Source organism: Pseudoliparis swirei, chromosome 5 (genome assembly GCF_029220125.1).
Source record: "Pseudoliparis swirei isolate HS2019 ecotype Mariana Trench chromosome 5, NWPU_hadal_v1, whole genome shotgun sequence".
Lineage (NCBI taxonomy): Eukaryota > Metazoa > Chordata > Actinopteri > Perciformes > Liparidae > Pseudoliparis > Pseudoliparis swirei.
Genome location: NC_079392.1, coordinates 7,556,587 through 7,574,519, shown reverse-complemented (window position 1 = coordinate 7,574,519; position 17,933 = coordinate 7,556,587). Strand labels below are relative to the sequence as shown.

The window sequence follows — 17,933 nt, the reverse complement described above, 5'->3', positions numbered from 1 at the left end:
TCAGGCAATTCCATCAACATGTTGTCATCACCCTGGCCTTGGTATTTCTCCAGTGGTAACCTAATGAAACCTTGTTTCAGACTATTGTCTAAACTAACACTGACAATGTTAACATGCTAATATTTAGCAGACACTATTATATGTTTACCATGTTCACTGCTTGCTAACATGTGCGAGTGAGCACTAAACACAAATGTGTTTGAGAGCAAATATGCTTAGTTTTGCTTGTCATAAATCCAAGTCTTGAATATATAAAATTCTTGATCCGAATGGTGTGAGCAAAGCGATTATAATTTATTCTAGGTCTACCAAATGTGATTACAATCCATCCAATGGTTCTTAAGATAATTAAGATAGCAAACCTAATGGTGAAACAAAAGGGGGAGAAGAGGATCACCAATGTGACATGGATTCATCCTCGGGGGACCATACATGTCTGTAGCCTACTAATTGTCATAGCAATCCATTTAATAGTTGTGGTATTTCAGTCTGGACCAAGGTGGAAGACTAATTAAACAACAGACTCTCATTACTCATTACATATTGTGTGTATTTACTTGATGTCAATCATTATAGATTCACTGTATTTAATGTGACTACTTTATACACAACAGCATAAATAAATATACAAAAACATATTGTGTTCCCATGTAAACACCATTTAGACATGAGTGATGGAAATTGTACTTTTAGTTAATATTATTAGTCAAATAAAAAAAAATACTGTATGAAAAAATGAATGTAGCATTTGAATGGTAGTGAGGTAACATGTATGCGTCTAAATTAAGGTCACTTGACTTCCAAATGGATCATATTTTTCCAGCCTGTAGGTTTTTTAGTCGCCCGTAGCAATTCTAATGACCTATGTACCTTTTATACTGCATGCAGGAACATTTGTCAGAGTGCAGAAATAGACTAATTACATGTATTTTACCCTACAAAAGATCTATTGGATGAATAAATGCAGTTATATAAGCGTTGCCAACTTGCCATAATGTTTTCTTAAATATATCCTGAAATATATATAAATATCCTGTGTGTGGCTTTCTAGCAGGATGATGCTATATTCCTTTTGGAACTGAGATAACGTGTAAACTTGAGTTTTTTATTTTTACTTTTATGATGGGCTGGAAGTGCAGACAGATCAAAGTTAAGAACAACAAAGGAAGGGACAACACATAAGCAAGTGTGGTTCATAGCTTTAATAATAATTATGGAAAATACACATTAATCAGTGAGGCACTTGAGCCGCCCAATATATTTCTATAAATACAATGGTATTAAGCATAACTGGCAGTGCTACTGGTCTTAAATGACCTTGTGCATTTGTTAGGCAACAGAGAGATTGACACATTACACGATTATTCTTAAAATGAGCAGAGCTGCCATGACCCGACATGGGAATCTGCAGCTACAATATAAAGCTCTGGTTTCTCCTTCAGCGACATAAAAGCCTCCGACTGATAGTTGGGTATGAGATGTAGATTGTATCCTTTCCTCGACTTTGACACTCAACGAAGCACTTACATGGAGATTGCAAAGCAAATGGGACAATTTTGCGTATGGGTTTGTTCTGTTGCTGCTAAAGGGTTCTTGTCGTTGAGATATTTCAGTCAGGACCGACCGTCACACAGACGATGCCATTATGAGTGCCATGCTGATATTGTTGTCAACTATGTTGTAAATGTGGCTCATGTGCTCCGTGGTCGCATCTTGCTCCCATTGGGATTCAATCAACCAGACCACATGCCAGGTTGGCCTGATTTGCATTGAGTTTGGATTTTAGTGACGTGTGCACAGTCCATAAAATGTATCATACGTAAGCTTCCGTCGTCCTTTTTCAGCGGCTACTCTTCAATAACAAAGTCTACTAATACTGCAGGGAGGAAGAGAAATCAACACTAATAATTTGGGACTTTTTCTTGTGAGGAGTTGATAGGAAATGTAATGTAATGTTTTATAGTCTGTAAACAAAATATATATGAACACCAACCATTAAGGCAGCACACATTGGGTCAGGTACACATATGACAGACGCGCTGAGCGTATCCAATCACCAACTATGGTAAGAATGGGACAGATGTATGATAACAGTGACCTTGACCCTCAATCTCCAAAACCGAATGAATTCATCCTCGAGTCCAAGTGGATGGTTGTGCTAAAATTGATTTAAAAGTGCACTGATAGCTCTGGTTTCTTGTTGTTTAACCCTCTGGATCAAAACTCACTCAATTGGAAATAACGAGGCGATGCGAGAGCGATCGGAAAAATAAGAACAACAAAAACAGCCTTTGAAGTGCGCCGAACCGCTGAAAAAAAGAAGCTTCTCTTTCTCCCGGAGTGGAGCGAAGTTGCCAAATAAAAAGGTGTAGTTAAGATTGCGTAGCGATATGAACATGAAAGGTGTCTTTGGAAATTAACTCAAATATATAGGCTTGTGTCAATCAAAGGCAGTTTGAACACAATCCCCTTCATTTTTTTATCTCTCAGGTTCAACAAAATCCTATCCGAGGCTAAATTGTTGTTTGGTTAATCATCATTCAAAGAGCTTTTTGAGGTAATTTCTTGTTGGATCTCAGGAATTAATTATACATATGTGTTTCAGTTTTTAAGAAAAATAGCCTCTGGACTTGAAGGAGATTTCTAGGGAAATAAAAATTTATTTTAGCCCATCTCATCAATACAAAGCCAATTTAAACTATTCATCTCAAAGGATCAGGATTCAATTATATTGATTTCACCAGTGGTTCTCAGCATATGTCTCTTTCCCCGAGCGGCCCCTCACCAACTCTCCATCTGGTTGCCACGTAACGGGTAACTTTCTACAAGTTGTCATTCCTAACACGACAGCTGCTTGTTTGGCGGAGCACAGTTTGACGCAGTGGCCGAGTAGCATATTAAATGTAGCCAATGGAATGTAAATGTGTGGAAATGGACAGCGGATGATTAAAATATAATGTATTACAGAATACATTCACTGGGGGAGGCCACACAGAATGTTTCAAAGGGCTGCCATTGAGAAACTTCGGAGCGACCACACAATTGAGGAGACAAACAGTCCCGACCGGCTATGCAGGGCCCTCCACTTTGATGGACGTCACAGTGGCCATGAAACAACGTTGGAAAAGGCGGTCAGGGTCCGGGGGCTGGTTGTCACAGTCCAGCTTGCCCCTCAGGAAGTGTTTCCTGAGGCCTTGAGGACCAGCGGGGGCGCTAGAATGGCTCGGTCCTGCTCTTTGTGGACTTGATGAAGAGCCTTAAAGAAAGAAAGTTCATTTAGGAACATGAGTGTGAAGAGCCAAACAGACCACGAGGGGCCGCATGATGCAAACCACCAGTAAGTACACCTGGTAGTATCATTTCATAATAATGTTTCCATTCGCTATGTTTCCATTGAATTGTCCAGCCAACTTGAAGCAAACCTCTGCAAGTAAGGCGCCACAGTTTCAATCAACTGGCTAGGAGTGAATAAACTGGGCTACAGTGAAGTTGGGTTCGAGGTTGGTGTTATAGACTACGCATGTCTGTTATCCGCCAGAAAAACATCGTGGAAGAAGTCGCGAAACAGAAAAAAAACCAAGTCGGCTTGGCCATCTACAAGAGGAAGATGGAGAGAGGTCTTCAGGAATACCTTTCCACTCTTACACTTCAGCTCGTACTGACCATATGTCATGCCTTCTGAAGACAAAGTCGTGGGTCTATCTGAGGAGACGCCCCCATCGGAAACAGCTGATCACTCATGCAAGTTAAATATATGCTAAAAAGGATTTTATTCCACGAAGGCATTTCCATAAACCGTTTAGTGTTTTTCATCTTGGGCAAAAACCATCTCAAACCTGCGTGAGAACAGTTTTTTTTGTTTTATCGAATCTTCCCGTTTCCATGCGACACTTCCGAATGAGCTTGAACAATATATTCATCGGGTGAGGAGAGAAGTACTCTCCGGAATGTTTACTGTCGCCTGCTATAATGATGGAGAGTACTCTCCGGAATGTTTACTGTCGCCTGTATTCTGTCCCTGGGTGTTTTAATGTATAATACACTCTGTATATAATGGCGGTGCTGCCAAAGAAGCCTTAAGTGCCTTAATGTTATTTAAAAATACTTTGATAACTCAAGGCACCTCATCTCCTGACTCAACGTGCCAATAACACTGATAATATCACGAGTTGTCCAGCCTCAACTTTTGCCAAAGGAGAGTAAGAGATGTGAGTCAAGACCCAGGCAGTCCAGAGGAGAGGTCTTCTAGAGCATCTGAGAGAAAATACATGCGTAGGTGTTCCCGGGGTGTGCAGCACTTTTAAATGTGATGGTTTACAGGACGACATTCTGTGTAAATTATAGCATTTTAAACAAGGCTTTGAAACAACATGACCAATTATGCTCTGATTATAGAGACCCGGAGCCGCAGTCGGTACCTGGCGCTCGGAGCGGCAGCCCATTGTCCAGACCTCTTGGTTTGGTGGTGATGAAGAGATAGCAGAGGACACACAGAGTGACGATGAAGGCGAGAAGAACCACAGCTGCCACAGAGAGACCCACGAGAGCTCCGAAACTGTGAAACGAAAAAAAACACAGCAGAAGGATTATATATTCCTGGCCTTCAGCGTGCTGTACAACAGACTGGAGAGCTGGGAGACATAGGAATGGATCCAACTGCACTGATTGAAATCAATAAATATTCATTGGATGCGTCTTCTTTTCTTATTGGAGGACATTTTTAATTGTCGATGTGGATGTTTTTATAGTTTAGTCCATAATGACTATTGATAAATGGTAAATGGTGTTGTACTTGGATGCCATTTTTCTAGTCTTCGTACCACAATCACCACCTCACGGTTGTAAGCATCAGCCAACTAAGGTTGTCATCCAAAACATCATCACATCATCTTCTGAGACATTTGTGTGAAACTATATATATATATATATATATATATATATATATACACCTTCAACTTTGTTTGGGTGCCTGGATTCTTCATCACAGAAAACACTTCTCATCAGGAATGAATCTTCTCATCTTGTCACTTATTGTTCACACACATCATGTTAACTTCACCACGTCTGATAAATTGCTGCTCAGTTCTTCTTCTCACAGCTTTCAAGTAGAGAGACAGTCCCGAACCGGGAATATATGTCTCTAAGCCGGCAAAAACACGATTAAAAAAGGCAAAAACACAAAGATATGAATTAAAGCAACAAGTTATATTTTGACTTAAAGATGCATTGTTTACATTGGCTCTAATACTAGACTGGACTGGAATTTCACTTTTTGGTTTATCTTGTTCTCCCCACCGAAACCTACACCTGTGCTGTTTATTAATCTTCACATGTGAGAGCTTTCGAGCTGCTGGAAGGTGGACAATGCCATGTTATCCATTTCCCCGTTTTATTTTTATATTGACTAAAACATTCCATGGCTATTCGCACATGCAGTGATGATACATGGACTCGTACTTGTATAGCCCTATTCTTGTCCTCCTACCCACTCAAAGTGCTCGAACACGACATGTCACCGTTCACCATTCACACACATTCATCCACTGGTAGCCGGGGGCAATGAGCCACAGCTCTATTTGGTTTGAAAAAGGATGACTTAAACTGACTTAAGTACTGAAATAGCATAGCAGCCTGAATACTTCAGCCTGATGGGCTCCCTCACAGGAAGACAGAGCAGAGAGTAGTGCGTTCGGCTGAACCCCGCAGACCACACAACTGCCCTCTTAGGCACACACACACACACACACACACACTGTGTATATGTGTTGTTTTTTATGATGGAACCAAATGGGAGAAAAAACAAGCGGGATGAAATATGTAAGCTGTCTAATAGATGACACACATTTTTCTTCGTTGGCATCACATGTGAGCAGTTTGAGTGATGTGTTCTGCACGCCTATTCTGAACTCTGAGAGAGAAAAGCACTCAGTAAAAGCACCGAGGTGTTCTGACTCGAACACAATGACGAATAATGACGCAGAGCCGAGTAAAAGCCACTCATCAATTCTGACAGAGATGAGTTGGTATGCTACTTGAGTTGGATTGGGATACCATTACAATACAATTATGACATCCAGTTGAAGAATCAAATAATAATGAATCCTCCTCCTTTTTGCCTACATTACCATGTGACTTTGTACTTTAAAAACACTTCTGATGTAATGACTTAATGGCTCTGTTGGCACTAAATGACCTCACTTACCAGTAGGGTTAACAAGGCACGTTGTTTTGGTTTCATTTATCCAGCTTTTGCAATTTCCATTACATTCCTCCCCCACCACAAGGGGAGAGTTTTAGTTTGTCTTGCACAGAGAAATTATATTCTCACACCTCACTGAGAAATATTTTTAGTGGAACTACTGAAGAAAAAATTTGTTATTAGAATATCTTTTTGACAGTTCAGTGGATTAATACATATATATATATATATATATATATATATATATATATATATATATATATCTTCAACATAATAAGAGGCAATATTGCATCGAATGGTATACTTACAGATGTGGGTTTAAGATATGCATTAATGAGTGTAAATTAGTGTGGTGTTTTCTTCTTCTTAATTAGTCTCGTCTCTTATGACAAATAGCCTAATTGGCGTCACAAAGGGACAGGTATACAGCTTTGTGAACACACACATGATAGCACTACTTGCACACACACATGCATTAACCCATAACAACTCAAAATTGTTGTAGAAGTCTTGAATACAATACACTATTTTCTGCAGAATTACAGCTTGCCATTACTGAACCCATAGGCTGGTGCACATCATACAAAAGTCCCTATATACATTCTGACGCGGGAATGAAGATCAATGACACACTTGTTGGGCTGCGTTCATCACCCCTTACCTCAACCACCACATGTATCCATATTCATACGGGAAAAAGCTGTTGGGGTCATCACAACAGTACTTCAAGTCATTGAACCCGCAGCAGAAAAGAGCCGCGGTGTCACTGTCCGCTTTCGGGCACGTGAAGCCCTCCACGAACACCTTTTCTTTGCTATAGTAACTTTCGCAGTCCGAGCTCATATCAGACACCGGAGCGCACGTGCACAGCCGGTCGCTTTGTGGCTCATGGTGTTTTCTCTCTCTCTCGCTCTCTCTCTCGCTCTCGCTCTCTCTCTCGCTCTCTCTCGCTCTCGCTCTCTCTCTCCATGCCCAATGCTTACAACTTATGAATGCCTATATTTATATTACCGGGGGAGACTTTTTATGAATCAAGATAACTTCACAGTCTTCCAACGATACTACACACAGATAGAGTAGTATTTTGAGATAATATCACATTAATATGCTTATAATCTGTTACGTGGGTCATTCCTAGCATTCAGTGCCATTTAGGTCCCCAACACATTATATCATATATTTTGCATGTAAAAGGTCAAATGCTTATTTTTAAAAGCTTGGTTTTACATGTTTATTCCCCTCTACTATAAAACATCAATGTTATTTTCCCAGGATATTCAAAATGCTAAATAATTACTCTGATTTTAGCACAAGTAGGCCAAATTGCTGTGTCCCAAATCATGTTTGCTCAACTTCTCTAACGGATATAAACAAAGAAATCAAACAAATACAAACAAATTCTACATTTGTGTCACTGTTATGTAACCCTTTTATTGATATTCATCACAAAATAAAAATGGTAATTCATTTTTATTGATTAACATTTTTTAAAAAGTGTGTGTCCCCTGTTTTAATGTCCCCCCTGTTACTGTGATTTGAATCCCTCTGGACACGCCCCTTTACTATGCTACTATTTGTATGACTCAAGAAGAAGGATACATTTTAGGCGGGAAAATCATCTTCAAGAAGCAGAGTAAGTATGCACTCTTCCTTCAACAATTTTTAATGTTTTTACTAACTTAACTGTTGTAAAGCATAACATGTCCACCCTGTTATGCTCATTTTTGTGGAAACTGATCAAAATGTTTACATTTAGAAGAAAATGTGAATAAAGCTATCAAATATCTTTCTCTGATGTCACAAGTGCTAGCTTGATCATCATCAGACATGTAGCAATAGCCAAGTTTAGCATACAATGTCCACCCTGTTACTATGTTTCACAGTAACAGGGTGGACATACAGTAAGGTTGTTAAAAGGCTAGATGATTAACTATTTCCAGCATGTGCTGTTATGTATTGTTTGTTTAATATGCATATATGTTATATATATATATATATATATATATATATATATATATATATATATATATATATATATATATATATTAAATTATATGATATCTAATGGTATGAATGTATTTATCAGGAAATGGCAGCGTTGTCTAATGCAGAAAAGCAGCGACGCTACAGGGCACGAAGGGATTCAGACAATGAAAGAAGGAAGCAGTACCTGGATAAAGAGAAGGCAAAGTGGAAGAAAGACAGAGAAGAAGGGAAAGAAGAAAGTGTCAGACCTCAGTGAAAGAGAAAGGAGAGAACAGAGAAAGAAGTGGCAAGAAAAGAAGAAAAAGCTTAGGGATAAAGCAAGAGCCAGCGTAATGACCACTCCACCTCAAGTCGAGACAATGCAGCACAACAAGGGCCCTCAAGGTTAGAATAAAGTTATGGGTTAAATGATTTGCAGATTGTGTGTATCTGGATTTGAATTATTTTACATGATAAAGCAAACCATTTTGTGTTTCAGTGATTGTAAATTGTGACAATAAACTTTTTGTGTTATAGGCAATACGTTGTTGGACGGAACAATGTCAGAAGGGGAGAAGGAGGCTCCAGAACCAGATTGAAAAACTGAGGCCACATTGAAGAGAGAAATTAGAAAAATGTACAAATACAAAAAGAGAGACCAGCGTTTGGCTGGGAGAACAAATCCTCGGTCTAGGGTGAATTACCTGCTTCGCAATCAAATAGTTAAGGACACAATTAGAAAAAGATTGTTATTGCAGGAAGCCATAATTGAAGACATCAGAAATAAATACAAAACACCGGAAGGAACGAGAGAAACAAATAATTGCTAAAACAACAATAGGAAAGATTATCGAGAAATACAGGCTGCAGAGGGATGCACAGAAAATTCTTGGCTTTTCAAAAGCGAGGTCAAAGACCAGATGGAGCGCTGTTGACATTTGAAAGAAAAGTGAGCAACAGATTACCTGCTGAATGCAAAGCAAAAGTAAAAGCATTCTATTTGAGAGATGACGTCAGCCGGATGACAACGGGACGAAAACAAACTGTCACTCAAAAGAAGACGAAAAATCAAAACGTTTGCTAACTGACACGATGAAAAATCTGCACCAGAAATTCCTTTCTGAGCATCAACATCGGGTCTCTTACTCGTGTTTCTGCACCTTGAGACCATTTTGGGTTGTGGTGCCAACAGAAGCTGATCGAGAAACCTGTCAGTGTAAAACTCATGAGAACCTACAGTTCATGGCCAACACTCTAAACAGCCAAGGCATGTCAGCTACAAAAATATTGAGGAAATGGTAGATGCAACCATGTGCAATCCAAAATCCAAACTCTGTGCATACGGCGAGTGTAAAGACTGTGTTTACACAACACATAAAATGCTGAGAGCTCCTGAAAACATAGAGGTAGGTATTACCCAGTGGTCTTTGGAAGCCAACATCCATAATGGAGAGGAGCCAGGGAAGGTCAACAATCACTGTCAAGAAAAATGTGATGACAACAGAGGATGGACTTGCATGTGACTTTCATGACCGACTGTTCAGATTTAGAAGGCACATATTTAACATTCGGTGGCAGTATGGAGCCTATAGACAACTAAGGGAAAACTTGAGGAGCAATGAATGTCTAATTCATGTAGATTTCAGTGAAAATTACTCCTGTAAGTACTCTAAGGAAATTCAATCTGTCCATTTTGGAGGTTCCCACCAGCAAGCAACCCTGCACACTGGAGTGCTTTACACAGCAGCTGAACTGTCTCCAGTGACTTTCACCACCATTTCACCTTCCAGACGCCACGATCCCCCAGCCATCTGGGCCCATCTTGACCCTGTTTTGGACATGGTGAGGGAGAGACACCCTGATATCAATCGCCTGCATGTTTTCAGTGACGGCCCAGCAACTCAGTACAAACAGAAGGGTAACTTTTACCTACTATCTCAAGAGCCGTTCAAAAAAGGCTTTCAAGCCGTCAGCTGGAACTTTTTTGAGGCCAGCCATGGAAAGGGTGCTCCAGATGGTGTTGGGGGTACCCTTAAAAGATCTGCTGACAGAATTGTCAAACATGGAGAAGATATCACCAAACCATGTTCCACGAGTTAAAAGTCGGGCACTTCAGTGGAGCTTTTCTCGTGGAGAAGAAGAAGTTGAGAAAAAGGGCAGGAAATGTTGGATGGGCGCAGCTTGTGCCTGTGAAAGGAACTATGAAAATTCACCAAGTCATTTGCCTCTCTCCAGGGATTATCAAATACAGGGACATAACCTGTCTTTGCCAGGCTGACAAGGGCAAACTGGACTGTCCGTGCTATGGGCTGAAGGAGGTGAGCTTGGTAGAAGGGCCGATTCAAGAATGCACCAGAGAACCAACCCGGCCTGAGGTCCTCACTAAAGAAGAAATTGGGCAGTGGTGCATCATTAAGTATGATGGTGAACCCTTCCCAGGAATCATCCTGGAGGTGGAAGAAGACCTGAAGATCAAGTGTATGCATAGAAATGGCATTAACAAATTTTACTGGCCCAGTCCACGAGAAGACGTCAGTTGGTACAGAGATGACCAGATTGTATGCCTCATTACAGAGCCGCAACCAATCAATAAGAGGTCTGTCCAGCTGGAAAAGTCTGTTTGGAGTTTCTTAGAGAAGCAACTGGGTTGCTGGCTAATGGAATAGATCGGTTGATGTATAGATGGAGAATGTTGGTACTACATATGTATTAACTGTTGAATATGTTCATGAATATTGTATTGGGTGGACTTTTATGGTTGAAGTTTGGAGTATACGTATTTGTCAGGGCCTGCGGGATGCGGGTGGGCTGTTATTGTTAATTATAATAATTCTTGTTAGTATTCTTGGTAAAATGAAATGTAATTAAATAATATATAATATAACATTTTGACACCATTAATTAAATGTAGCCTAATGTTTAAGGATTTATGTTCTTAATTAAATATGTTATTGTATTCACTGATACAAGTCCTCCCTGTTACGTCCCGTTTCTCTTGTGTCCACCCTGTTACCTGTGTTTCTTTTATAATAATTAAATGAAATGAACAAATATGACCCATGTCTTTGTAGTCCTTTGCAGGAATGATTTGACAAAATTAATTTACTAAAACATGCACATTCCAATTAAATTATGTTTTATTCTAAAACAAATGGGTTGAACTTACATTGTGCCTCAAAATAGTAGTATTTTTCGAAATAATGCATTTAAAAAAAAATGTTTTGTTAAATTATTTTTGACAGGTTAAGTAAGGAACATTTCAGCTGTTAGATAATTAACATTTATAATGATTGTGTAGTCAAAACACTTTTTCATAGACATGACAATGTCTGTAACAGGGTGGACGTTTTGCCTCGTTTGCATCCGATTATTAGGTCACAATTATTTAAACATAATATCCTGAGCTTGACCAAAACCTTTTTCTTATACTTTAACAAGCCATCATTCAGATTAAATAGAAAAAAACATGGAAAATTATGTTTTTTGATTTTTGATCAACCTAGCTGAAATGGCACCGAATGCTAGGAATGACTCACGTAATATTAATATACTAATATGTGTTTTGCTGCCGATACTAATGGCCGATCATTGCTGATCCATATTGGTCTGCGAAGTCTGTGTAAAACCATCAACAATTATAATTGTTATCCTTTACTTTGTATCCTTTTACTATTGTTTTATGTTCTTTATTAAAACACCCTATCTAATTAATACGTAAATACAAGATTTAATTTTTAGTGATTAAAACTTGTCATTAGTAGTTTTAATAATAACTATTAATTAGTTGTTTACAATGTAACATGTGCAGGGTCCTGCGACTAGAAAAGTGAAAATGCTGATGTCCTGATCGCATATTTTACTGAATTTTGGAGGACAGCGATCTTCAGGAAAGTTTTATATCACACTGTGATGGTTAACGCTAAACGGCGTAATTAATCCGCGGTTCAAGGTGTGCTGAACCACGAGGGGATGAACGCATTAACTAACGGCAAAACACGTTTGTATCTGCCAGATGATGCATTGTCGTGATTGGCATGGTGATATTGAAATTATGCTTCACTTCAATTACTGGATTTTCTTTCATGTATGTGATTTCATCATTCCATTTAGATATAAAAATCAGATTTGATTATTTAGAGTGGTCATGAAGCTACACAGACAATTAGCATCAGTTCATTATAATTAGGCACTCGAATGCTTCACTTATCTGCCTCCTTGGAAAGATCATGCATGGAAATATAATCTGCAGTTAATGAAAGCACATCAAATAGCCAGCGTTTACAATGACATACAGTGAATATAGTAATGATTAAAAGATGAACTATTGATTTATTAAGAGAAGAGTTAATTTGTGATTAATTAGGCCCCCTTTATGTAAATGCGTAGTTCTGTATATATGGGCACTCATAACAGTCCATAACTCATTGTGGTTGATTAATTAGTGAAAATAATTTATTTGTACTAAGCGTGAGACACTCACTGAACTTTCCCTTGTGAGTAACAACAATAAATGATGCAGTTAAAATGACCTTCTATGGAGAAAAGTGGAAATAAATATTCCTTAACTACTTAAGTGAGCAGGTGCAGCAGAGTGGACAGGTGAGAGGGGTGGAGTTGATGAGGTGGGCATGACTAACAGGTGAGAGGGGTGGAGTTGATGAGGTGGGCATGACTAACAGGTGAGAGTGGTGGAGTTGATGAGGTGGGCATGACTAACAGGTGAGAGTGATTGAGTTGATGAGGTGGGCATGACTAACAGGTGAGAGTGATGGAGTTGATGAGGTGGGCATGACTAACAGGTGAGAGTGGTGGAGTTGATGAGGTGGGCATGACTAACAGGTGAGAGTGGTGGAGTTGATGAGGTGGGCATGACTAACAGGTGAGAGTGGTGGAGTTGATGAGGTGGGCATGACTAACAGGTGAGAGTGGTGGAGTTGATGAGGTGGGCATGACTAACAGGTGAGAGTGATAGAGTTGATGAGGTGGGCATGACTAACAGGTGAGAGTGATGGAGTTGATGAGGTGGGCATGACTAACAGGTGAGAGTGATTGAGTTGATGAGGTGGGCATGACTAACAGGTGAGAGTGGTGGAGTTGATGAGGTGGGCATGACTAACAGGTGAGAGTGATGGAGTTGATGAGGTGGGCATGACTAACAGGTGAGAGTGGTGGAGTTGATGAGGTGGGCATGACGAACTGGTGGGTTAACTTTTTACTTTTACTTATTAAAATTAATTTCACGTAATGGTATTTATATATTTAAATACTTCATATCCCAAATGATTTAGCCTGCAGAGGCCTGAGTATCGGACCGCTGGGGGGAAGATGACGATGTGGTGTTTATTTCAGCAGTAACACTGATCAGCCTGATGGGGGCATCAGACCTAAAGGGCAAATGTCCCCGTCACTGGTGGTGTTTTGACCTTTATTCCTTGCTGCTGTTGTCACTGTAGTTACTGTAACTCGCATGGAGGGGTTCAGAGCGGATGTCTTGCATTCTGTCATGAAGAAAAAATTTAATGTTTACATTTTTCAACTCTTGCCCTCCAGCGTTCACCATTAAAATGTGCAGAACAACACAGTTACCATCCCACAAATCACAACGAAGTTCAATTTATTTGATCTTTTTACATCAATTTGCAAAACAATGAAATTACATTACATGTCATTTAGCAGACACTTTTATCCAAAGCGACTAACAATAAGTGTATTCAACCACGAGCACAAACTCAGAACAACAAGAATCAAGAAAGTAACATTTCTTCTCGAAAGGCAAAATACAAAAATGTATTAAGTAATAACCATAAATAAGTGCCATTCAAGTGCCACTGAAGTGCTAATCTGGAAATGAAGCCGTTCAAAATTCAACAACCTCTTCTGACAGCCTCTTCCGTCCTCAATGCAAAGTCAAAGATTCATATAATTATGAAACTACATGTGGCCTTGGTCATGTGCAGCAGGATAAGGCTTGCTGTAACTTGTGTAGTGTGTGCGTAAGCAAAGCCTGCTTTGTTTTATTCCTGTGCCGTAGAACTCCATTGTGGTCCAAAAATATCATGATACAAAATTGTCCACAATATAGTCATTTACTACATTCCACGTTGAACAAAATGCATAACGTCGAGTTCATCCGATGTATCACCCGCCTCTGCTCACAAGGAATTACAATGCCAATTGCCTTTTTCCCCCCTCTTTTTTACATGAAAGGTCTGTTAAACATCCTTTTCTGAAAAATTCAAGTCTTCCCCATCAGTCTGTGGATCCCCTGTAGCTGAGACACGTCGCTGACGGGGAAACTGTTCCGAAAACATGTTGTTTTCTGTCTTATTTGACACAGTGACTCACTGCTGCCACAGAGAAGCGCTGCCCTTGATCCGCCTACCGAGCAAAGAGCTCCTGTTTGATGACAGATCAGTGAGGTCGCTGCCTACTTCGAGGAGATGGTTCCAAATGCTTCACATTATCTTTGCATGTTTTCTGGCAATTTGTGCTTACAAAAAGCTAGATATGTTTTGTTTAATGTATGCAGGTATGTGAATGTCACCAGCGTCCATAATGTCGTTCATATATTGTTCATCCAAAGAGAGGACATGACAACTCACAGGGCATGATTCAAATGTGGAATTACTTTTCACCTCGATTTCAGACTTTCAGAACCAGAAGATGCTTCAAGTGTCCCAGAAAAGCCAACATGTCATTTGAAAACCAGGACCATAAACAAATCCCAGTCCAGCGAAGGCGTGCCATTCATCCAGACTGCCTTCAGTCGGTGTTTGTATCGTTCTGATTGGAGCAGAGGCCTGTCAATCATTTTGTGTGCGGCTTACTTGAAATGACATCGGTCCCAAGCAGATGCTCCGTGAGCTTTTGCAGAGCACAATGAGAGTCTGGAAAGAAAACTCAACTCATCAAAACTGGTTCGGTCTCAAGTATTCAGATTCTAAAATGTAACTTTATGCAAATTGTAACTTTACATTGTTGGCAATGTCAGATAGCTGTAATCTTTTTGAAATAAATAAAAAAATGCTTCCCTGCGAGCGTCAGCTCCTTCTATCTGCAGGCAGCCGGAGGATCACGCTCCGACTGATTGACCGATGCTCCGAGGTAAAGGTCAAGCTGAGGTCGCTCAACCGCAACCTCGATACCACTCCCACCGCGATGACATCAGGGTCCCGACGCTGCCGTCACCACTGCATTACATAATCACATCGCACACAATCTTGGGACAGAGGTCAACGATAAATTCATTTGATGAAGCCAAACGACCGCTCCTAAAACACGGCGTCCTTGCTGTTGGTCTAAATTGGTGCATTTTTCTGAATTGGAGGCGTGTGAGCATGCTGCATTTGAGTTTTTAATGAATGAATGCATGTCAGCTTCTGGGAGGCTGTCTAATCCAGTGTAATCCCGGCCTGATAAAACCAGATAGAGTGGAAATATTGGCAAACGAGAGGGATTAGTGACCATGGAGTCTGGCAGAACATGTGATTGCAGCACAAGTACATACTTTACTCACACATGTGCAGCTCTCCCTCGGCGCAACACGCCACAGCACAGGCCTCCATTCATGATTCTTCCACTAACGCGAGAGAACGTGTGGAGTGTGCGAGGCTGTGTGTTATGAGGAGAATCCTGTGGATTCAAAGTACAACCCCGAGCCTCTAATGGGAGCAACGCGCTGCTGAAGAAAGACAAGATGGAATCTGTGTGACCTGACTGCTGCACACATGGTCTCATCCCGAGGGACAGATTGTGAAGGACAAAGCGACCTGAATCATTCGGGCTTTGGGCTAACGGAAGATTAAAACTCCTCTCTGGGGGAAATAAATAAATAAAATAAAATCTGTGCAGCAGACAGACGGGTTCAGCACTGGACTTGAAAACACGCAGCGAGACTGCGTCGCTCGTGAGCTCCCTTCTGGACAGACGACCCAGAAACCAGGCTGCACTGCCTAGTTTGGCTTGATGCACACATTTTTTTAGCAGTTGATAAAGAGGAATAGTTTCATGTTTTGGGATTTTCTACATAAACACTGGAAGCAAGGGGAAATGGATACATAGTCAAATAAAATAATAATAATAATACCTGCCCAACACCAACAAATAAGATAAGATAAACCTTTAATGCTCCCCAGCGTGGAGATTATGTTGTTGCAGAATCAAAAAGAAAGCAATGGTCCAGATAAATAGAGAAAGCAACAACAAACAAAAATCATACGAGGAATGTAAAATGCATAAAGCAGCAAAGTCAGCAAGTCTATGTTAATGTACATCGGACTGATATGATTAAGTAATGATACTCAGCATTTGTTTCTATATATTTGTTATTTAAATATTATATTGGATATGGTTCAATAATCAGTTCCATGTTAAGATAATATAGTGTAATAGAAATCATGATATGGTATAGGATATGAGATATAGCATTAGTTAGAAGGTATAGTAATATAACATGAAAAAAAAGTTCCACAACTGCTGAGCGTTCTGGGAGAGGATGTGGACATGGTGGGGGGGTAAAGGTTCCTGGGTGTCTCCAACAGACTGAACGGGAAGACCAACATCAACGCTGTGCACAAGAAGGGGATGAGTCGACTCTTTTTCTGAAGGAAACATCGATCCTTTGATGTGTGCGGCAAGATACAAAAATAAAATCTTTGTATGCTCTTTTTTTGTGCTATTTTTTTGATGCTCAAGGTGGGTGGGGCCAGGCCCCGTGGCCCTCTATTGGCCAGCCGCCACTGCTCGCCACTGACATCAGTGTAGGACAGCTGTGACCAGCCAGGACTCGGATAAACTGACAGCTACTCTGTATACGTATGAAACAAGTCAAAGGCATTGCTGCTAATCCCCTGGCTGTTCTCAAAAGGGCCTTTATACATGCATCACAGAATGAAACCATCTGACCAGCAAAGCCCTCCTGCACGCCACTTCCCGACCACGCAGCAGAGGAAGGTGTGCCCTCACATACAGATTGTCATTGGACAACGTGAATTAATCCTCATTAGACACAGCTGCAGGCCCTTCTGGGTAAACAGTTTAAGGTGGCACAAATGCCGAATACCGGGGTATCCGAATAGATCACAACGACAACCTGTGACGTCACTGATTGGATGGAGATCACAGTAGGCACGGCCTCTCTCTCTCTCTCTCTCTCTCTCTCTCTGACAGTGCTTGGCTGAAATTGAGAAACAAAAGTGACTGAATTATTGAATCTCACTTCAAAACCACTCACAGCTGAGCACTGTGTGGCTGTTGCCAATTTCCCTCCAATTATTAAATCACACGCAGGGCGAGTGAGGGCCACAGAGATTTTGAGATTTACTTATTTTGTGGAAGTACTTATCAAATTATTTTTGTCTAACCCTTTTCTAGTGGGTGCAAGTGTAATTTCTCTCTTGGGTCCTTTTTTCTAATCTTATCATTAATACGTTTTACCATTTTAGTTTTGGCATTAAGATAATTCGTCCAGCACTGGCAGCTGACCTTCAGTGCCAGCTGGCTGAGGGTGCTCATACAGAGTTAATGGAATTGAAATATTGATAAAAACCTGATTAATGGCATGATATCTGGCTTTTTATCTGCTCCACTTAATATGCATTAGAGACTTTGATCCTTTCCATGTTCGGGAGTTTTTTTGCAAGCTCCGTGTACACAGCACTTCACCATTCCAGCTAGAGCACCTATATTGGGGATGAGAATGATGCACTCGAGTAAAATAAAATAATAATCTTACCAAAAGGCTCCGGGAACTTACCTCTATAATATTTTT

The 17,933-nt window shown here is 40.3% G+C and overlaps 1 protein-coding gene across 1 annotated transcript; it reads right to left on the bottom strand.

Moving 5' to 3' along the window:
• Nucleotides 1-1,184: 1,184 nt before the first annotated feature.
• Nucleotides 1,185-7,042, bottom strand: LOC130194040 (protein shisa-like-2A). Its single transcript, XM_056414915.1, has 3 exons — nucleotides 6,861-7,042; nucleotides 4,419-4,555; nucleotides 1,185-3,256 (listed from the first exon to the last, which is right to left on the bottom strand). Exons 1-3 carry the CDS (start codon nucleotides 7,040-7,042, stop codon nucleotides 3,069-3,071), a joined length of 507 nt encoding a protein of 168 aa, XP_056270890.1. The 3' UTR covers nucleotides 1,185-3,068.
• Between the last annotated feature and the right edge of the window lie 10,891 nt (nucleotides 7,043-17,933).

Excerpts from the sequence above, each read along its gene's own strand:
- LOC130194040 (XM_056414915.1), bottom strand. The coding sequence starts at position 7,042 with ATGAGCTCGGACTGCGAAAGTTACTATAGCAAAGAAAAGGTGTTCGTG. Across the intron at positions 4,556-6,860 it reads GGATACATGTGGTGGTTGAG|TTTCGGAGCTCTCGTGGGTC; the intron begins GTAAGGGGTGAT and ends TTCGTTTCACAG. Across the intron at positions 3,257-4,418 it reads GCTGCCGCTCCGAGCGCCAG|GCTCTTCATCAAGTCCACAA; the intron begins GTACCGACTGCG and ends TCTTTCTTTAAG.